Source organism: Sinocyclocheilus anshuiensis, unplaced genomic scaffold (assembly GCF_001515605.1).
Source record: "Sinocyclocheilus anshuiensis isolate Anshui unplaced genomic scaffold, SAMN03320099.WGS_v1.1 scaffold4015, whole genome shotgun sequence".
Taxonomy (NCBI): Eukaryota; Metazoa; Chordata; class Actinopteri; order Cypriniformes; family Cyprinidae; genus Sinocyclocheilus; species Sinocyclocheilus anshuiensis.
Window position 1 is genome coordinate 219,857 of NW_015557048.1, and position 23,148 is coordinate 243,004.

General features: G+C 39.0%; 1 protein-coding gene across 2 annotated transcripts in view; it reads left to right on the forward strand.

The window, feature by feature from the left end:
• The first annotated feature begins 206 nt into the window (after window positions 1-206).
• LOC107676359 (sodium- and chloride-dependent taurine transporter-like) overlaps window positions 207-23,148 on the forward strand; it is a 26,013-nt gene continuing 3,071 nt past the window's right edge. The window contains exons 1-12 of one of the 2 annotated variants that reach the window (XM_016470880.1): window positions 207-465; window positions 6,383-6,612; window positions 7,531-7,665; window positions 8,901-9,135; window positions 10,567-10,699; window positions 11,571-11,705; window positions 12,376-12,479; window positions 12,595-12,719; window positions 14,623-14,735; window positions 18,652-18,789; window positions 19,527-19,629; window positions 21,690-21,790. In XM_016470880.1, the coding sequence (XP_016326366.1) occupies window positions 6,384-6,612; window positions 7,531-7,665; window positions 8,901-9,135; window positions 10,567-10,699; window positions 11,571-11,705; window positions 12,376-12,479; window positions 12,595-12,719; window positions 14,623-14,735; window positions 18,652-18,789; window positions 19,527-19,629; window positions 21,690-21,790 (1,551 nt within the window). In that variant the 5' untranslated portion in view covers window positions 207-465; window position 6,383. Of the gene's footprint in view, window positions 466-4,431; window positions 4,567-6,382; window positions 6,613-7,530; window positions 7,666-8,900; window positions 9,136-10,566; window positions 10,700-11,570; window positions 11,706-12,375; window positions 12,480-12,594; window positions 12,720-14,622; window positions 14,736-18,651; window positions 18,790-19,526; window positions 19,630-21,689; window positions 21,791-23,148 lie in introns of those variants that run through there. The other variant, XM_016470879.1, reaches the window with a different exon arrangement.

The following is a 23,148-nucleotide window of genomic DNA, read 5'->3' on the forward strand; positions in this document are numbered from 1 at the left end:
ACTGCAAAAGTTGCTACTGAAGTGATCTACCAGATGAGCTACAGGAATCGCTCTGTAGGCATGAATCACATTTCATCGAACTGTTGTTTGGTTCTTTTCTATTCAGACTAAGACTATTGTTCCGAAGCAGAAGTATTGACCCAGCAGTGCTGACAAACATTGGCCAGTGGCGGCGCAGTTGAGGAGCGAGACGAGGAGCTGCAGCAGTGATGCGCGTTGGAGGCGCGCTTTTCTGAACCCAGGAAGCGGGCGCTTTAAGAAGACGCGCTGCTGTCGCGGACGGGAGGCAGGCCGGTGTTTTTCCACAACTGATGTCTAATGGTCACCCATGTTGAGAGACAAAGGTCAGGAAAAAAAGCTCATAAACTAAATTTACCGCTGCCGCTGTTATTCAGCACCGAGCCGCCGCACAATACAGAAGGGACAAGAGCGTTTCAAAGGAATTAAAGGAAATAAACAATAAAGGTAACGTTATTTCGCATGTTTGCTCTTTGGATTTAGTATCATGCACTTATGCTATACCACTTATGTTTTATTTTATTTTTTACTTAATTTCAGTGTTTTCCGAATCTTTTTAAGTCTTTCCTCCCCATCTTTACTTAAAATTCAATAGCTTGACTTAGTTGTCATGCATGCCGAAAATAGTTTAAGGGATCCAGGAAGTACTTTGACAGTTTATTTAGAAGATTTTGTTTAATGTTATTATTGTAAAGCTTATTTTATATATTAGCCTATAACATGACTATATAGTAATATAGCCATATTATATAATCGTTTAATTAGTTTTTATGATTTATGATGATTCCATAGCCTTTTAAACTGGCGGTCCGCTGTTTGTGTTGATGCTGTCACTTGTCATTGAGTTGCTTACAGTCCCACTCTAGACAAATATAACTTGAGTGCTGACTGCACAGAGTTAAGATAGACAGCTTGATGTCCGTCGATGAAAACCTGCATCATTGAGGGTTTTAAAAAACCCCGAGACATTCACCTCAGCAGTGTCAAGCGGACAAACTAAAGCACAAACGGATTATTATTAATAATTAATGAATTTATTTATTTTTGCACACAAAGATGCGATTGTAGATGCAGCGTCAACAACCTGTTAGATGCATTCTGAAGGAAAAAGGTAACATCCTGCGAAAGTTAGTGATACGGACGCGCCTCCTCAAAGTAATCAGATGTAGGTTTGGTGTTGTTGGTCTTGGACGCGTTTTTGGCGACGGCTCACACGAGGACGCGTTCTTGCGTTCAACAGCTAAACGAAATGTAACTGAAAGCAGCGTGAATGGCGTTTAAAACGCTTCTAAGGCGTCGTTTATATAGAACGCGTTCATGCGTCCGTCTCTGATGAGTTTTTTTCCCATGTAAACACGCGCTAGATACAGTTGTCAGCGTCTTGCTAGAAGTTCCTCGTTTCTAAAAAAGCCATTCCCAGTTTAAAAACCCCGTCTCGAGACACCTGCTCCCAACAAGATTCTTTCCGTATTAAATACGCGATGCTAAGCAACGAGATGCCACGAACCGGCCAAACAGAATACAGCTTTTCGTTTGGACCAGCATCCTCGGCTCATACAAATGAACTGACAGTGCAACCTTGAAGTCGTCTCTCGCAGGTTCACCTCATCTAGCAGTCCCTGCTCAAACAAACACAATACACAGGGATACAGAGTTTAGGTTTCTGTGCACATGCCAGCTTAGCATACCTAGCACACTGATCAGGGACACAGCCACAATGCATTTGGGACAGATGCCATTTTTTTTAGTGAGGACGAAAACAGCGAAACAGTTATTCAGCGTGTTGCCTATATATAGTGTCATAAAAGAGAACTGCAAATATGAGCTACTTTTTAATTGATGTCAATAAAAAAGTAAGACGTGTTAACAAAGGCGATACTGTGTCATGACTGCCAACAAACAGCTCTGGCCAAAATTGAGTTTACCACTTTAGAGTTTGGACTCTTCCAGCATGTTTTTCTTCTTCTTTGATCTAGTCGTTTCTCTTTAATATAAAATTCGAGGCAAATTTCACATTGAGCAGACAGAATAATGCAAAATTTGTATTCAGTATCGTTTCCTAAAATGTCAACAATATGAAAAAGAGGACAGATAGCAGAACAGCACACTTTCTGAATGCAGTTCACTGACCCGGTTCACTTTTAAATATCATTTTGACCACTTTAGTTTTTTGTATTGGTATGCAACAGTCCCCCAGTGCCATCTATAAAAATGCATCTTGCATGCATTGGGATTTTTTTTTTCAGTGACTTACAGTGTCTTCACCTTTCCACTTCTTGTTTTGGTCAGGCAACAAATATTGCACTTAAACAAGGAAGACATTTGTGGAGTCGTAAATATCAAGTCAGACCAGTTGACTTGATTCATGGCATAAACCTCTAGCGGAAACAAAATATGGGTTTTGTGTTTTGAATAAAGTAGCAATCAAAAGTCATAATGACCACATTAATGATTATGATAATAATAATAATTATTATTTGTGTTGTAACAACATCAATATGTAACAATGTAATATCTTCAATGCATGGAGTGCTAACAATGAAGAGCCAACAGTGTAAAACCTTTACACTATCTTAGGTGCTTAACTCTAAATTATTCTCCAAGAGTTGACACCATTACTTCGATCCTCTCTCATTTATATTTCATAATCAGCATACTGACCCTGAATCCACTGGTTTGGATTTGTTCTTTGCAACATGCACCGAAATGCAAGGGTTTTCAAAATGGGTCAAAGGACCCTCATGGGACCACAAGTGAGTGCCTGGAGATATATAAAAAAATTGATAGGAAAAAAAAACAAAAAAAAAGATTTAACAAAATATATTTGTAGGGCCGTCAAAGTTAACTTGTCAGCTTACAGTAAGATATACATTTATTGCAACATTTTTAAATATTTACCAAAGGAGATCACATTTATTCTATTTACAGCATTAATATTACAATATTAATAGTAATACAATGTTGTTGAAGGTGTATATCTCTAATGATATAAAAATTGTTATATATCAAAAAATATAGCGGCCATTATATTTTAGTAAGGATAATTGCAAGGAGGCCTTGGCAAACTTTTTGAGGACCACAGTGGGACCACCTCGTCAATCGTCCCACCATGACTATAGCTCTGCAACATGATTCAAATGCAAGTGTCTTAACTTCCAGTGATTCAGTTTGGTTCACTAAGGCTAGGCAGTGTGTGAGAGCACAATGCATCACGCCATAGATCATGTACAAGTGGATCAAACTCTGCTGTCAACACTTGACATTAATGCTCATGACTTCAGTTTCATGCATCATTGCTACATTGTGAGGTTTACATAAATGGCTAAGAGTGTGCTTCTAACGCTCCGGACTCCGTTTATGTGGTGGAACGAGTGCGGAAAGGAAGGAATTTAATGTGAGAGCACTCAGGAAATGTACGTGGTTCTAAAAAAGGGATAGTTATGTAATGAGCCAAGTGCCTCACACCGACTCCAGACCTGAAGTCTCCCTCAATAGTCGAGAGTGTGGAGCAATCCTGCCATTCCTGCCGCTCGGCTGAGATGACAAAGTTGATGGCCCAACAAATCCCTTGCGACCACAGGCTATGTGACCTATAGATGCGGAAGAACAAATCACTTCCAATTAGGAGGCAACTGATTGTGGATTTCCGAGTGAAGCTGCTCCATCTTCCATTGAAGAAAACTTGAGAGTTTTGACCAGCTCGGTGCGATTCAAGTCTATTGTTTCTGCTCGGGAATCAAACAGACCTAGTCAGTGTCCCAAAGTAGGCTGCCATGTGTCTGAGTTTTCACAGCATTCCAACACTGTGCGCTAAAAGAGCAAAAGAAAATGCCAGCAGATCCTTTGTTCTGTATTTTTTAACAAATTGCCCGATCCAAAATTCATAGAAATGGTCCTATGAGCACAAATCGCCATTGTCCCTTTATCATGGCTGTGCTGCCAATTGCAAAAAGGCTGAGGGAAACAAGTCGTACAATAGCCTTTTGTTACTCACCACATTTAAATGCGCTGGGCCTTGTCTTTGCTTCGCTACTGACCGGAATCTAAGTCAGACTTGTCAGTCAGTCAAATATTTTGCTCGGTCTTCAAACCACTTAACAAAAAGTATATAATTGTTCTTAGACTATATGTCAAAGTATGTTAAGCTAAGCTACTTGTCTTGAAATGAAAAGCTATTCATGGCAGGAGGCATGACGACAGCCTGGAAACCATCAGCTGTTCAAGTGAAACGCAACAGAGGTGTGGATTTCCATCCACATGCTCTTGTTTGTCGCGTCTGCAGCTCGGGTTGCCACAAGTGGACGCCACCAATATAAATAGTTTCTGGGAAGTGGAAATTTACCATCGAGCCGACTGACGCTTGGGTTATCCGCTGCTCCGAAGCTGCGACCAATCTACTGATTGCTTTTAATTGTCTTAGTCTGTGGGCGGGACGTGGTGTCACCTCGGCTTACACTGAGCCCTGGAGAGATTGGGGCCGTGTGGTCAGAGGTATGGTGTCTGCTGAGAGAACAACACAGACCTATTGGATTCAGCCATGAAGGAAATGTAAGTGAAAGGCAGTGCGTTAATTTGAGGGAATGTTTTTGTTTGTGGATAATGGGAAAGGGGTCAAATTTGAGGAATAAAGTTAAAGATGAGACTTTGATGGTGACTTTGTCATGCCGGATATTAGAAACTTAGATCAGAAATGTCTTTAAAACTGAATTTATTTTATTGACGTTTAAATTTTTGCCAACTTATGGACAAAAATGGCATTGCAATTTGAATACGTTCAACAAGGCACCTACCAGTTGCATTTTTTTCAACCCAGTTGTTTGCTTTCTTTTTGACTCTCAGCCAGTAAAGTTTGTCACCAGAGTGTTTTGAATGGAAATGGAAAGTGTCTGGAGGATTTCACTCTAGTTATGTAACAGAATGTGTTTGAGTTGTAGCGAGCTCCTAAGCCTTTGAAACACACAGATTTAACCTACCTAAAGCGGATGAACGTAATTTCCTGAAATTTTTCGAGTCTTATGTTTCCAAGTGAATGATTCTGTGCTAAATTCAAAAATATAACAGAGAATCATCAGTTAAATCGGAACTATTTAGTGTTGTAAATTGTACTTTCAATGTATTAGACTTTTAAGAAACCTCCGGAAGATCAATTTAAATGAACTTAAGACGTACAAACGTCACTGAACTGGTATCCAGAGAACCGCTACAGACTGGAGTCCTGGCATGCTGCCACACTAGTTAGCATGTTTATTAAGTCGTATGTTTAGTAAAGCTACAGAAAGGAGAATATACGTGTATTTATTGATTGTCAAACACACCGCAGATTTTTTCCCCCTCTTCTTCCGTCTCCTTGAGAGCAGGGAAAAAAGCAGGCTTGTGTTGAAGAAAGCGGCCTCACAGTGGGGCTATAGTTTGTTCAAGCGTTGCCAAGCTGTAAGGGAGTCTGGAACGGGTAGAGATGTTGGAGTTGACTTTGGTATCTTACTCTCTGGGATTCATCTCAGGGGCTCCATGGCAAGTTTGGCTCAGGCTTTGAAACAGAAGACGCCAAGCCTGACATAATTACTCCATCCTTGAACAGAATCCTGACAGCATAAACACTGTGTTAGTTAGGGACTTGGGCAAGATAAACACATACCAGTTCTGCAGCAAAACTGCAGTGAATGAATTGAGGAGATTTTAATATATCGGATTAATTTATGTGCATGATTGCATTTGGGTTTCCTTTTGGGCCATAATGTATTTCTGAGTGAAACAGGTATTTTAAGGGCAAAAATTATTTTCTTATATGTTTTCCAGTAATATCAAGTACAATTTATAACATAAAAAATGAATTTACTTCGACAAAACAACTGAATATATTGTGTAAATAATAGGTTTATAGTCCACCAATCATTTAAAATAAGACCAGGCCATGAATTAAGAGAGTGTCCATTTTGCTTTTATGCTGACTTTTGGTATAAAATGCTGATGTGTTTTCTTACTCATTGGCTATGTGGTTATCTCTTAGCATTATTTTGTGTTGACTACAGACACACTTCACAAGCAACAAAAAAAGCTATGAATCTTATCACTTTTCATAGATATATTATTGTACCAAGTCATGATACTTGCTAGCAGTTGTGTCGTACATGAAGATTTCCTGTGTTGAAACCACACAAAGGTGCCGTTATTTGAATCACGTTAACCATCACGATATCTTCTCATGTGAACATTTCTCACGCATGGAAAAGCTGCTGTTCTAAATTAACTATTAATGTTTGGACTAATTATAAATGTTTTATAAACTAAACGCAATCTTTTTGACATCTGAACCTAAGGCCGTCGGGGTTCAGTCAAGAGTTCTGACCCTTTGTTTTCTTTATAGCATGGCCCAGAAGGAGAAACTTCAGTGTCTAAAGGACTTCCACAAGGACATTCTGAAACCCTCCCCAGGAAAGAGCCCGGGCACAAGGCCGGAGGATGAATCCGAGGGAAAACATCCCCAAAGGGAAAAGTGGGCTAGCAAGCTTGACTTTCTTCTGTCAGTCGCCGGGGGCTTTGTTGGTTTAGGCAACGTTTGGCGGTTCCCGTACCTCTGCTACAAGAATGGTGGAGGTGAGCATATTTGTTGATACTTTTGGACTTTGGACACCGATGTGGCAGTCGTAAAAACTTAATTTCTCAATGTCATTTCTTGAATATGCCCCAGAGGATATCAATTGGATAAATCAACTCAAAAATAAAACTTCTGTTATCATTTACTCACCATCATGTTTTTTCAAACCCAAATGATAATCTTGTTCTGTAGGATACACACAGAGATGTTTAGAAGATGCTCTTTTTCCATAGAGCACAAGTGAATGATTAAACTGTCACATTTCATAAATGTATAAATAAGCACCATAACGTTTTTCAAAGACATGTCATACATCATGAGTTTTCTTGTATCCCGATCACAATGCATTTTTAATTAAATGCACGCAAATATGATTTGAGAGCGAAGAACTTATAACTTGAAAGAGTCCTAAGGAATACTTTCATGGTGCTTTTTTTTTTTGAAGTCTGACAGCATGCATCACTATCCACTTTTGTTACATGGAAGAGAGACGATTGTGAATTACAAAAAAATCGTTTCTGTTTCACAGAATAATGTAAAACATTTGGAACAACATTTTTTTAATATAATATATAAACTGTCTCTTTAAGGCTAATCAAGGCTAAACAGCAATCATGTGCTAACTTTGGAAATGAGATACACATTAAAGATATTCCATTTACAGTATCTCCTGAAAAAGTACCCTTAGATTTCCCCTTACATTTCCAAATGTGCAACAGTCACCAGCATAATAAGGTATTGTCATAACATTCACTTTCTTCACAACAACAGAGGTACAAAAAGAGAATGAGAGCAAGTGTCAAAGCCTTACACTGTACTGGATGAACTCCACGAGAAATGAGTTAAACACTAATCCAGCAGTTAATAGGATCTAATAATTGACAGAATTAAGTGAATCTTCTCTTGGCTCCATTTAGGTGCTTTTCTCATCCCATACTTCATTTTCCTGTTTGGTGGAGGACTGCCTGTATTCTTCCTGGAGGTGGCGCTCGGTCAGTTCACCTCTGAGGGAGGAATCACCTGCTGGGAGAAACTTTGCCCCATTTTTACAGGTCAGTTTCTTGATCAAGTAGCTTGATCTTTCGTCAGTATATTTAAATGGCCGTCAGTTGAGAATGATGCTTTTTGCTGCCAGTTGGTGTAGTTACCATATCTACCAACAGGGGCAAATGGGGTCATGCCAACCACTCTGACCCCTTGGTAAGGACAGAGTGGGAGGTGTCACAGATACCACCAGCTGTATCTGAAGATAGGCTGTGTGAGACATACAGGTTTTATGTCGGGTGTCTGATAGGAAATACATATCCCTTTTAATGCCAGAGAAGAAACAATTTATGTTTACAAAAATAGCAGTAAGGGTCAACCCTATCTTCCTCACCTCTCAGAGCATATGACAAGAACCATTTAAAAAAAAATAGGTTAATACTAGTCAATCTACCGGCAGTTATGAATAGTGCACATGTTTTCAAAAATCCTTCTACATTTTCATTAAATATCTAAATATATCTAAATAATGACAAGAACCATTTAAAAAAAAATAGGTTAATACTAGTCAATCTACCGGCAGTTATGAATAGTGCACGTTTTCAAAAATCCTTCTACATTTTCATTAAATATCTAAATATATCTAAATATAATTTATACATTTCCATTGTCCAATACATTATTCATTATGGGCTCCCATATAAGCATGGCAGCATCTGCTAATTCCTATGGAGATATTAATGTAGACCAAAGCAGATAAACTTGTCTTTGCCACATGTTGAATAGTCCTTAATACCCTTACAAAAGGAATCAAAACCCAGACTAAATGACTACTTGCTAGAAAAAAAAAAACAATAGATTTCCACAGAAATATCTCTTATATAACAAAGAGCATATCAAACCTTACAAAAATGTCTTCTGATCACAGATACATTACTTATTTAAACAGAGATTACTAGTGAGCAATCATTATATGCAACTGCTAAATTACTCATATCCCTCTGCCAGCAAATGACTCAGCGTGGCCAACATTGATTTACACAGTTCAATCTCTAAACCAATGTCTTACATCACTTTCCTCCCACTCTGGACAGTTTATTCCATGTTTAGACAGCAAGCACAAGATGGTCCCATAGAAGTTTGTCACTTATTTATCCATTCTCATGCTCCACTGGAGCACAACTCCTTTCATTGCATTCATTAAGGTTATAATAACAAATCGCAAACACTTGGCACAACTACCATGTGCTGAGTCAGTCCAGTGTGCCATTGGCTTAATATCACCTCTCATTTCTTTGTACAGGTATAGGCTATGCGTCCATAGTGATTGTTTCTCTGCTGAACATCTACTACATTGTGATTCTGGCCTGGGGCTTGTACTACCTGTTCCAGTGCTTTCAGCCAGAGCTTCCCTGGGCAAGCTGCAACAACAAATGGAACACAGAAAATTGTGTGGAGGATACCTTCCGCAAGAACAAGACACTCTGGGTGGCTGCGAACGCCACTAACTTCACTTCCCCCGTCACTGAGTTCTGGGAGTAAGTACTCATTACTTTAGTACAATATTGTTTTGTGCTTTGAAAGCCATCCAATTCCAGCTATCAGCTTTTAGTTGAGAAGAAGTTGTGGGGTTATGAACCAAAGACATTGCCTCATTTATCTGTACAGTTGTCCTAAATCACTCCCAAAGACTCTGGAGCTCCTTTACCCTCTTAGTGATGTTCTCATTGTAAATACCTTATGGGCCTTCAACATACTTGCTATAGATGCTATAGATTATGGGTATTCGGGAGATCCACTAGCTTGCAGAGTTTAGATACAATACTGCTTCAACACTACTAGCTTAAATCTTAAAACCAAAGTAATCTTGCAGACTTTGGTTAGCAGGTTCAGGCCTATTTTAACTAAACCCAGCAGAACAGTGGGTCCCGAGGAGCAGTCCCAATAGTGCTAATGCTTTAAACATAGACCGAAGGGTCTAGAGCAGGGATGGGCAACTTCGGCCCTGGAAGGCCTGCAGAGTTTAGCTCTATCCACCTGCTGGTAATTTCAACCAATCCTGAAGACTAAGGTTAGATTTTACAGGTGTGTTTGATTAGAGATGGAGCCAAATTCTGTAGGACAGTAGCCCTCCAGGACCGGAGTTGCCCATCCCTGGTTTAGATCTCCAGACTGCCTTCTAAAGACCAATATTTATGGAGTTTAGCTCCACCCCTAATTAAACACACCTTAAGGTCTTCAAGAAGGTGTGATCGAGAAGGTTAAAGCCAAACTCTGCAGGAAGGAGGCCCTCTAGGAGCAGGACTGCACACACCTGAGCTAGCAGAAGACTAGTGGTGGTATTATAACTCTATGGCAGGGGTGTATTCCAGAAAGCAAGGTTAACTTACCATCACACACATCCTGAACTTTCAGATGATTAACCCAAAACTTGCTTACTCGAGGTATGCCAAAACCGCAACTGTGAGGAAGTTGTCAACCCAGTGTATGTTCATGGTGAACACACAAGATAAACTAATCTGGAGAAGATTATGTTTAGAGCATAAATTGCTATGGCTGCTTACATACCCTGAAATTTATATCCGCTTTTGGAACCGAAAATTGAGGTTTTCCGTTAACTTATCCATAAACTTACCTGGGTATGTCACAGAACCTTTCTGGAATATCCCCCAGGTGTATCTAACCATGCCTCTGGAGGTATCCTGCAGAGTTTAGCTCCAAACCTAATCAAACACAGCTGAGCCATTGAATCAAGGTGTTCAAGGTTACTTGAAATTACAGGCAGGTGTGGCGCAGAGTTGGAACTGAAGTCTGCAGGAAGGTATCCCTCCAGGAGCAGAGTTGGCTACACCTGCTCTATGATGACTGGCTTCTTGTTCTGATTTGTACATAAACACTTATTCATCTGTAGTGAACTCATCTGTCATAGCTTAAGAGTGTCTCACCAGCAAACATTCTTTCCGCCACAGGCGAAATGTCCTCAGCATCTCAGACGGTATCGAGCAGGTGGGTCATATTAAATGGGACCTGGCTCTGTGTCTGCTCGCTGTGTGGGTCATCTGTTTCTTCTGCATCTGGAAAGGTGTTAAGTCCACTGGGAAGGTGAGCCTGGTTGCATAACACAAATTCTTTCAACTTCAGTCAGTTAATTTAAGAACTACTAATAATAGTTTTTACAATGTCAGTTAGTAGCTAGGGAAATTTGAATGCTACCTTAGCCAGTATTGTCAACATAAACAAACATATCAGCCGTTCCCAGGTTATTAACAGCAATAGTAACTATAGCACACCTCCTTCCTAATAGAGACTGTAAAGTCAATCAGCAGACAGCACCTCTTGACTTGGGCACACATTCCCCTTGAGAATGCATTTGTGAATCTTATCATGGCTCCTGCCAAGACACTGTCACAGTAGATTGCTGTATAGCAATTCTAGCAATAGCTACTTTAAGACAGACTTCTTTATGCAATAAAAGCTGGTTCATGCTGTTCTAAAAAAAAAAAAAAAAAAAAAAAAAGTTGGTGTTTGGATTTTAGTATGCCAGGAATTTTTTATTTATTTATTTTTTTTTTTTTTTTTATGTGACATATTTGTAATGCAATTTTAAATTCACAATGCAATTTTAAATTTACTTGCAGGTAATTAATGTTTTGATGTAGTTTATGGAATTGTGGTCAACATAATATTTCTAGCCAAGCCAAACATTACTTGATGGGAGGAAAACAGCTGGCCAAAAAGTATATCCACTAAAGACAATATAAATCTGTCAGTGAAGTTAAGCTGTAAATTGCATGTTAGCCTTGGTTTTGACAGTGTCATCTCAGAATGTTGGAAAGTGTGACAAGTCTTTTAAAGTCCTGTGAAAAAGCTCTGCTTTAGATTTCTAAATTGTCAAATCACCAACCAAGTTTGTGAGTTTTCATAAAACCATAGCATTACATTTAACCTCAGTGTTCTTGGCTTTTCTGCTTAGGTTGTGTACGTCACAGCAACATTCCCATTTGTCATGTTAATTGTCCTGCTTGTACGGGGTGTCACTCTTCCTGGGGCAGCCGAGGGCATCAAATTTTATCTGTACCCAAATGTGACTCGCCTTGGAGACCCAGAGGTAAGATCTCAGCTATTTACATCAAAAGGCTTTACAATATCACCTACCCACCAAAACTTGATTCCACATCACTTTGGTTTCTATGGCTTTCAACCCTGCTGAAAAGACCAACATAGTTGGTTCCTAGCATATGTTGTGTTTTGGGTGCTGGACTCCATCAAGCTTAACTAGCTTAACCAGCAAGACTATCTTGGTCAACTAGCTGCAACAGAAAGACCAACTCTAGGTCGACCAACTTCCAAAGCTAGGTTTTGCTGGTGAACAACATGACTATGCTAGTCCACCAGCTGTCTAGCTACTAAATCAGCACTAACCAATATAAATCAGCCAACTAAGATGGACTTTTCAGCAGGAAAAGTGCTGTTTACACTTGTCAACATAATGTACACCAGTGACCCTCTGCAACTTAAAACCAGAATAAACTTCAGATGTACAGTTTACAGAGAGAAACCCAAACTATGCAAAAGAGTCGACATAAATAAAGATCATGATGGCCTCAGTCAGAAAGCTACAAATCTAAACATGACATGTAGTTGTTGAAACAATTTAGATTAGTCCTTCATGATGTATCCAGTTCTGGAGGACCTACGAGAGGCTGAACGCATGCAAATATTTGGGTTTGCTGAATTCATGTTGTCAGTCAGCAAATGGTTTGGCGTCTTGTGTCTAGGTGTGGATCGATGCAGGGACACAGATTTTCTTCTCTTATGCCATCTGTCTTGGAGCCATGACGTCACTGGGAAGCTACAACAAGTACAAATACAACTGCTACAGGTGTGTGTCGACGCCCCGGGGGCGGGAGGGGGGCTTAGTCCAGTGAACGGGCAAAGTGGGAACGTAGGGCTCCTTTGTGTTAATTAACAAACTCCATGACATATGTGTGACATAGGGACTGTTTGCTGCTGGGAGGCCTGAACAGCGCTACAAGTTTTGTGTCTGGCTTCGCAATATTTTCCGTCCTGGGCTTCATGGCACAAGAGCAAGGGGTGGACATAGCCGATGTGGCAGAGTCAGGTACGAGGGTCAAGTAGCAGTGATGGTGGGCACTGCTGCTGCAAATAACATCACGAAAAAGTTTGGTCAACCCTGTAGTGAAAACGGCGGGAAAAATCGACGACTGTAAACAATTCGGAGCCAATAAAAGTAGTTCCAGGTCCTAGGACTAAAAAGAAGGCCTAAAATTTGGATTCTTCTTCGTTATTCATCAGATAAAAACCAAAATGAATTAGCGAAATGTAGAAGGTCTCTCGGTGGGAAGCGGAATTTGCTTGGAGTCAACTGTAGAACTGTGCGGAGAGCGTGTTCTTGGATCCACTGGGAACATTAAGGCCTAGTCCACTAATGGTGAAGAATCAACTGTTGTGTGAAACAGCATTGCCTGCTGTTCAAGACAGTTTCCACTGGTGACCCTAATCAAGAAGCATCTTGTGCCAAGTTCAGGATAGAGGCAATTTACAACATGCTTATGGAGAGTTTGGGTTTAAGTCCTCGAGAACTCTATGCAATTTGACTAAGGTCGCCAAGTCAGTTCCTATTGGTTCCTTTTTCTACCCTGGACACACTACATGGCCAAAAGTATGTTGACACCTTCTTCTATTTAATGTGCTTGGCTATTTCAGCTACACCCTTTGCTTACAAGCAGGTGCCTACAATGAAATATACAACCATGCAGACTTAAAGACAGATTGGTTTACTGAGACTGTTGTGGAAGAAGTTCAGACCTGAACACCACTGAGCATCTTTTGCATGAACTGAAACATTGACTGTGAGCCAGACCTCAGTCACCCATTAATTGTGTGTGAATGGGAGCAAATCCTTTTTCCAATATCTACTGGAACACCTTCCCCAAAAGAGTGGAAGCTCATGGTTTTGAAAGTAAATGTTCAACAAGTGCATATAGGTGGGATGTTCTGGTGTCTATATACTTTTGACCATCTAGTTCATGTCAGATGTTTCTCAAAATGGCTCTTCATCTTTCACGCTGCTTTAAGACCTGTTGTCCAGGTTCATCTTCAGTAAGTCTCATAGTGAAAGAGATCAGTTGATGTAACGGCTGCTTTTTAATCTCAAGTTTTTCCAAATCTCTGCAGTTGTTCATGCTTTGGCCCTCCTCTGTGGAGACTTTGGTATGTCTGGCTCAAGCGAGGTGCACACAACATACATCTTTATCACTTTGTTTATAAGACACACAAACCTAAACTTTACTTGAACTTCCGTGCATATCGGCACAGTTTCGGTTGTATTGAGCCACAGGATCCTTATCAGGGAGACTTTAAGGATGATTTGGTTGGATACATTTCTAAACATTACAAATGTCATGCAGCTAAAATAAGCTTTTTGCAAAAGAGAAGTCAATTTTGGGGTGGTCAGTCATAGATGCATCAACCTGACTCTGTGGAAAGTGCATTTTATTGTACTTTGACATTATGCTATGTTGGTCATTGTTTCATGGTTTTATTATATGCATTGTGCTTGTTTTTGCATTTAACCTCTGTTGAACAGATTGAATTCTACATTTTATGTTGCAGTAGCAAATGGAGGTGTTTGTATGTTACCTTTTAAGTTGTTCTTTGTAGTGTTGAATATGTAACCTGTAGTGTTACACATGGGAAATATCACACTGCTCATGAAACATTTTGTAGATTTCGAAACAGCTGAAGCAAACCTTAAGATGCTAATTTCGCAAGAAGATGCACTGAAACAATCATTGGACTTGCAATGAACCACTGGCAGTAAATTTGCCTGGCTTGATCACATTGTCATGTAGTTACTCGCTCCTTTTTTCTTTCATGTCTCCTTTTGATCTGTGCCAACAACGAAACGCGCCACACCGGCATAGATCAAAGTGTGCAAATTGCTAGCCTTGCTAATTGTACTCTCTCCACTTCCCCACCCCCCTCTGTTCTCTTCCCAATAGGTCCTGGCTTGGCCTTCATTGCTTACCCTAAAGCTGTGAGTATGATGCCACTTCCAACGTTTTGGGCAATTCTTTTCTTCATCATGCTTCTGCTGTTGGGCCTCGACAGTCAGGTGAGTATCAAATGAAAAACTGTGATGCTAAACAGCTTGAGTACTGCTAGTTTACAGAGTAGTAATGACATGCAGCCAGATGTTGATATTCAACCCAGTCTGTGGACCTTTTAAAAAAACATTTTTGGAATTAAATGGCTGACGGCTAATGCAAATTTCTTAGCTAACATTTAAAGTGCAATAGGTTAAATACAATTAAATTATATGTTCACAGAGTTTAAATGGAAAAAAAAAATAAAATATATATATATATAACCACCTAATAGTTATAATTTTGTTTTGCTTATTTTATTTTTTCCCCCTAATTTCTAAAGATTTCTGAAAGAATTAAAAAGCTCTGTAAATCCAACAACAGATCAGTATAGCAAATTAAGCCACACAAGAAAACATGGTAACAAACAAGGAAGAAAAAAAAAACTTTGTTGGCAGCTAATAGGCCATACAGCAGTCCTGCACTATCATATTTCTCAGTCTCAGTGAAATTGAACACTCTGCTAAATCAGTGTCCATCCACATCCAGGGGGTACACTAAACTGGGGTGTGGAACTTGAACTGTTAAATTAAGTATCTACAATAATATTCATGCAGCTGTGCTGGATAACATTAAAGGGGGATATATGTACAGTACTACTTACAGTAATGGATACATTTCACTCGTAGGGCTCCTTTGTGTTAATTAACAAACTCCATGACATATGTGTGACATAGGGACTGTTTGCTGCTGGGAGGCCTGAACAGCGCTACAAGTTTTGTGTCTGGCTTCGCAATATTTTCCGTCCTGGGCTTCATGGCACAAGAGCAAGGGGTGGACATAGCCGATGTGGCAGAGTCAGGTACGAGGGTCAAGTAGCAGTGATGGTGGGCACTGCTGCTGCAAATAACATCACGAAAAAGTTTGGTCAACCCTGTAGTGAAAACGGCGGGAAAAATCGACGACTGTAAACAATTCGGAGCCAATAAAAGTAGTTCCAGGTCCTAGGACTAAAAAGAAGGCCTAAAATTTGGATTCTTCTTCGTTATTCATCAGATAAAAACCAAAATGAATTAGCGAAATGTAGAAGGTCTCTCGGTGGGAAGCGGAATTTGCTTGGAGTCAACTGTAGAACTGTGCGGAGAGCGTGTTCTTGGATCCACTGGGAACATTAAGGCCTAGTCCACTAATGGTGAAGAATCAACTGTTGTGTGAAACAGCATTGCCTGCTGTTCAAGACAGTTTCCACTGGTGACCCTAATCAAGAAGCATCTTGTGCCAAGTTCAGGATAGAGGCAATTTACAACATGCTTATGGAGAGTTTGGGTTTAAGTCCTCGAGAACTCTATGCAATTTGACTAAGGTCGCCAAGTCAGTTCCTATTGGTTCCTTTTTCTACCCTGGACACACTACATGGCCAAAAGTATGTTGACACCTTCTTCTATTTAATGTGCTTGGCTATTTCAGCTACACCCTTTGCTTACAAGCAGGTGCCTACAATGAAATATACAACCATGCAGACTTAAAGACAGATTGGTTTACTGAGACTGTTGTGGAAGAAGTTCAGACCTGAACACCACTGAGCATCTTTTGCATGAACTGAAACATTGACTGTGAGCCAGACCTCAGTCACCCATTAATTGTGTGTGAATGGGAGCAAATCCTTTTTCCAATATCTACTGGAACACCTTCCCCAAAAGAGTGGAAGCTCATGGTTTTGAAAGTAAATGTTCAACAAGTGCATATAGGTGGGATGTTCTGGTGTCTATATACTTTTGACCATCTAGTTCATGTCAGATGTTTCTCAAAATGGCTCTTCATCTTTCACGCTGCTTTAAGACCTGTTGTCCAGGTTCATCTTCAGTAAGTCTCATAGTGAAAGAGATCAGTTGATGTAACGGCTGCTTTTTAATCTCAAGTTTTTCCAAATCTCTGCAGTTGTTCATGCTTTGGCCCTCCTCTGTGGAGACTTTGGTATGTCTGGCTCAAGCGAGGTGCACACAACATACATCTTTATCACTTTGTTTATAAGACACACAAACCTAAACTTTACTTGAACTTCCGTGCATATCGGCACAGTTTCGGTTGTATTGAGCCACAGGATCCTTATCAGGGAGACTTTAAGGATGATTTGGTTGGATACATTTCTAAACATTACAAATGTCATGCAGCTAAAATAAGCTTTTTGCAAAAGAGAAGTCAATTTTGGGGTGGTCAGTCATAGATGCATCAACCTGACTCTGTGGAAAGTGCATTTTATTGTACTTTGACATTATGCTATGTTGGTCATTGTTTCATGGTTTTATTATATGCATTGTGCTTGTTTTTGCATTTAACCTCTGTTGAACAGATTGAATTCTACATTTTATGTTGCAGTAGCAAATGGAGGTGTTTGTATGTTACCTTTTAAGTTGTTCTTTGTAGTGTTGAATATGTAACCTGTAGTGTTACACATGGGAAATATCACACTGCTCATGAAACATTTTGTAGATTTCGAAACAGCTGAAGCAAACCTTAAGATGCTAATTTCGCAAGAAGATGCACTGAAACAATCATTGGACTTGCAATGAACCACTGGCAGTAAATTTGCCTGGCTTGATCACATTGTCATGTAGTTACTCGCTCCTTTTTTCTTTCATGTCTCCTTTTGATCTGTGCCAACAACGAAACGCGCCACACCGGCATAGATCAAAGTGTGCAAATTGCTAGCCTTGCTAATTGTACTCTCTCCACTTCCCCACCCCCCTCTGTTCTCTTCCCAATAGGTCCTGGCTTGGCCTTCATTGCTTACCCTAAAGCTGTGAGTATGATGCCACTTCCAACGTTTTGGGCAATTCTTTTCTTCATCATGCTTCTGCTGTTGGGCCTCGACAGTCAGGTGAGTATCAAATGAAAAACTGTGATGCTAAACAGCTTGAGTACTGCTAGTTTACAGAGTAGTAATGACATGCAGCCAGATGTTGATATTCAACCCAGTCTGTGGACCTTTTAAAAAAACATTTTTGGAATTAAATGGCTGACGGCTAATGCAAATTTCTTAGCTAACATTTAAAGTGCAATAGGTTAAATACAATTAAATTATATGTTCACAGAGTTTAAATGGAAAAAAAAAAAATATATATATATATATAACCACCTAATAGTTATAATTTTGTTTTGCTTATTTTATTTTTTCCCCCTAATTTCTAAAGATTTCTGAAAGAATTAAAAAGCTCTGTAAATCCAACAACAGATCAGTATAGCAAATTAAGCCACACAAGAAAACATGGTAACAAACAAGGAAGAAAAAAAAAACTTTGTTGGCAGCTAATAGGCCATACAGCAGTCCTGCACTATCATATTTCTCAGTCTCAGTGAAATTGAACACTCTGCTAAATCAGTGTCCATCCACATCCAGGGGGTACACTAAACTGGGGTGTGGAACTTGAACTGTTAAATTAAGTATCTACAATAATATTCATGCAGCTGTGCTGGATAACATTAAAGGGGGATATATGTACAGTACTACTTACAGTAATAGATACATTTCACTACAGTATGTCACAACTTTATAAACCAATCAAACTGATGCTGAACTTTATTTTCTTCACTGACCTATTTCTTATTGAAACCGGAACATGGGCTGTGATGACAGTGAGTGGTATTGGGGAAGGGCATGCTCATTCTAGACAGCAATTTTATTGTACAAAATATTACATTTGTAATGTGTATCTCCTAAAATTGTATTTGTTGTGCACTAGCTTCAAGCTAATAGTAATGAACTAAAAGCCACAAACTCGTGGTAGGTTTATTATTATAAAACATGGCATTCCATGTATTCCATGAGCTTCTTTCTTCCTTTGTCATTTTGTACTGTATAATATCCACTCAAAATATGAAATCTTTGCCCTTTCAGCTTGAGTCAAGAAACCAGTTTGTGCTGACAGTGTTTCATTCTTTTCCCAGTTTGTCGAAGTGGAAGGGCAGATCACATCCCTAGTGGATCTGTATCCATCCTTCCTAAGGAAGGGTTATCGGCGTGAAATCTTCATAGCTATAGTCTGTTTTGTGAGCTACCTGTTGGGACTTACCATGGTCACCGAGGTAAGTACGACACTCAAATACTCTTTTATGAAGCATTTCCCTTCAAAATCCATTCTAATTCTGGTCTTTACCACTTTGCCAACAAATTGGACCAGCTGGTTTCTCCTGGCTAAATAAAGACCGTATCAAATGCAGCTTAGTTGAATGGTCAGGCACCATATGTTTTCCTTTTAGGATTTTTGTGACATTGTCATTTGATAGTATGTGGCCCTCAACCAAACCCTCAGTTCCTGTAATCAAGACCGCCAGACTCATGCCAAATCTACTGCCCATGCTCTCTCCCATAAGGAAGAGGCCTCCACTCCCTGCAGTGCCTTATCGCTCCCAGTTCTATGTCTTTTTATGGATGTCCTGACCTGCTTTGAGCAGTGAGAATTCCACAGAGGAATCACACTGCTATACTAGGAGATCCTGCCTGGTCCGACAATGCACATCTAAGATTCTTTTGGGCCCCTTCAAATCTCGGCCCCTGATTGCTAAGCCCTGGAACAGTGATAAACTGGGAATGCTATTCTGTGGTTTGAGCCACACAGTGTCCCATTTGTTCCGTGACATAATGTCTTATGTCACCCCTGAATGTATTGTTCAACAAATGCCAAAAGAAAACTAGTTAAGTGTTTAGCCAACCGTTGCTCATAACAGTCCTCCATTGTGTTGGCCTTGCAATTATAGCATGTACCCGTTCCTACTCTCTTTTTCAATCATTTATTTATTTTTTTTGTGTGTCTGATTTTCAGGGTGGCATGTATGTGTTTCAACTCTTTGACTACTATGCAGCCAGTGGCGTGTGCCTTTTATGGGTTGCATTCTTTGAATGTATTGCTGTAGCCTGGGTTTATGGTAAGTATAAGTAGTAAACAGAAAATGTGACTTCTATTCATAATGGTGTACTGGAGCAGGCACTTTTCATGAATAGGGTACGAATTGGTGTGCCAGTACTTTAAAATAATAAACCCTGTTACCGTTATGTTTTCAACTGTAAAAACGTAAGATTTAGAATTGAGTTCAACCCTGTTACTGCATGATTTCCCTGTCATATCAAATTATAATCCTTGTAACTGTGATACCCTTGAGCAGAGATAGTAACTGTCCTGCAGAGTTTAACTCCATCTCTAATTAAACACGCCTAAAAAATCCAATCTTGAAAGGACTGCACTGAAAATTACAAAAAGGTGTGTTTTGTCAGAGTGTGTTGACTGCATAAGTTAGCCATTCAACACAGTTACTGAAGTTGGTGTAAGAAAAAAAAGAGATCAAAGAACAATGTATATTTTATTTGTTAGAAATATGAGTTTATCCTTAACTACAAAATCAACATTTGGCCTCTAACCAGCACGCCCCTGCTGAGTAACAGAGTAATTTAGACTAATTAATAAATTTGCAACCCTGTTACTTCATGCTTTTCCGCCTATTACTAATACTAATCTTTAAAATTGTTATACCTAAGACATTTGGGCCCATTTGCAGCATGACCTCATTGGTCAAAAAATGAATGTTGACTTTGTTCATTATGCCATTCCACCCTGTTACCAAAATTATTATTGGGGAAAAAGAAAAGATCAAAAATATATGTATCTTTTATTTATTGGAAACTTGAGTTTATCCTTTACTACAAAATTCGTATCTCTAATTAGCTTGCCCCTGCTGAGTAACAGAGTAATTTAGACTAAATCTGCAACCCTGTTACTGCATGCTTTCCCGCCTATTACTAATAATATTATTTAAAATTGTTATACCAAAGAAGTAAAACACATTTGGATCCATTTACAGCATGATCTCATTTGCACTTTCCCAGATTTTTTTTCACAGAAATTGAATGTCGACTTTGTTCGTTACCAAAATTATTCTAAGAAAAAAAAAGATCAAGCAAATGTCTCTTTTTATTTATTGTAAACATGATGTTTATTTATTAAATATGATTTTAAAATAAAAATCATCATGTAACCCATAAGTAGCTCACCCTGCTGAGTAACAGAGTAATTTAGCCTAAATCTGCAACCCTGTTACTGCATAATTTTCCAACTTTTACTAATAATAATATTTAAAATTGTTATACCAAAGTTGTAAAACACATTTGGACCCTTCAACCCTGTTACTGCTATTGTAAGAGAAAAGATAAAACAAATATTTTTTTTGTCAAAATTTGACCTTTAACTAGCTAGCTAGGTAGCTAATAAAGGCTAAATCTGCAACTCTGTTACCTATAGTTTATATTAGAACTTTTTACTTAGAATTTTATTTAATTATTATGGTTAAGCACCTCAACTCACTGACAAAAACTTACTAATTTTGACTTTTAAACACTATTTCTTAACCTATTGATGAAAAGTGCCAGCAAACCAGCAAATGAGTTCTCTTTTCTTGGGAGATGAAACAAAGCCCTTATTGCTGACAAATTACTTGTTATGAAAGGAATGATTGTGAAATATTCTAAGGTGTGGTTCTTTGTTTGAACAGAGTGTGGGTCAATTAGAATGATTTAGTGCCAAAATCAGGGTTTCTACTGTACAATTTAACCTAGTTCTGAAAGCGTGCATAACATCTTTGTTCCCTACTGTCATGGCCATGATTTCTAAATTTAAATGTGTCATGAATATGTTAGTGCATGCCAACTTCTCTTGTTAAAAGAGCTGCTGCTGAGGTGGCTTAAACCCTGCATGCAGGTAGATTCAGGTTAAAACATTGATAGTTTTTAATATGGGGGATTTTCCTGATAACATACTGCATTGTTTGCACAATACAGTTAAAAAAAAACCTTACAGCACAACAGTTAGAACAAAAATTAATAAACTGCTAATGTAATTCCCATCTTAAAGCAGTAACTACGTACAAGTCTATGTGGACTCTAGGATCATAATGTGTTTGAATGTGATACCTGAAAACACTCCTCCTCTTCACAGGCGCTGATAATTTCTATGATGCGATTGAAGAGATGATTGGTTACAGACCAAATCCCTGGATGAAGTGGAGTTGGACTATAGTCACACCTTTTCTGTGTGTGGTAAGTTCTAAAGTGAAGAAAGAGTTCCCAAAACAGGTTAAATTAGTAGTTTGCTTATTTATAGATGCATTGTTCATAAAAACTTGTTCAAAAAAAAGTGCTTGTCCACAGATCTTGTTAGGCCCACTACACAGTATGTTTCCTAAAATGACACACTGAGGAGGTCCTATGAAAGTATTTTACTCAGTGCAGTTTGAGATTGTGTGTTCTTCTACCCTCCCCCATGGCTACACATGCAAATACTGCTTTTACGCTTTGGATTTGCTGCAAAAATCCGGCTCCCATCTCCAGGGGCGTAGATTATGCGGGGGACGTGTCCCCTCCACTTTTAATATCACGTAAATTCGTCCCCCGCACTTTTTCGGGCAAGTGTGTTCACATAGAGGATTTCAAGAGCCCGTGTGAATAAATATAGATTTCAATTCAAAGAGACAGGATAGTCTGTGCATGATCTGATGTTTTATTCAGACCCAGAATAAGGCGAGATGAACATCGCGGAGTGCTAAACACTCATGCAGTGTATGTTTCATTCATACTCGAAGCCGGAGGGCGCTCTCGCACAGAAAGTCATATGAGGAAATTCCTAATATGGACAAAAGCGTCCAGCTATGCTGTATGAAAACAGTTTTCAGAAAAACAGAAACGTTTGGAAACATGAAGACTTTAAACATTCGATTGCGACAATATGGTTTATTTGTGTTTGTCAAGTCATCTCCAGGTAATAAATAAAGTATATGAACAATGCAGTGCTAACTGACATAGCATTTATTACAGTATAGAAACTATTCTGCCTTATTATGTGATAAACTACGCCCCTGCCCATCTCACTGTAACAGAGCTCCAGATGGGGTGACCAGCTGCCTGGCCAACAGAATGAATGGAAGGAGCTGAGGACGAATGCAGGATTAGTTTCCATGAGAATCATGAGTGTCGTTTTTCTGTGAAGGTGATAGGACTATAGGGGGAAAATCCCTTCCTTACGTACAGTACAGCCATATAGCTTTTAAAGACCGAGGAGACTTTTATCTTCCTTTAAATTAAATGGCTCTTTTGCAGTGGATTAACCTGTTTAGTCACTTTGGAAACTTGGTTTTAGCTCTATAAAGGGTGAATCACACAGAGAAGCCTAGATCATAATTCGCCCACAGTAAGTTTATGCTATTTATTTTTTTCAATAATAAATACAACAACAATAACTGTTATTATTATTATTGTTATTAAATAGCAAATAAATATTTTTATTAATGTATTAAATAAACAAAAAATAAATAGCAAAATGTAGTTAAGTCATAAACAACTAAAGTACAATAATAAACAATGTCATTGATTTGTTTTTAATCAATAATAAAGTAACTATA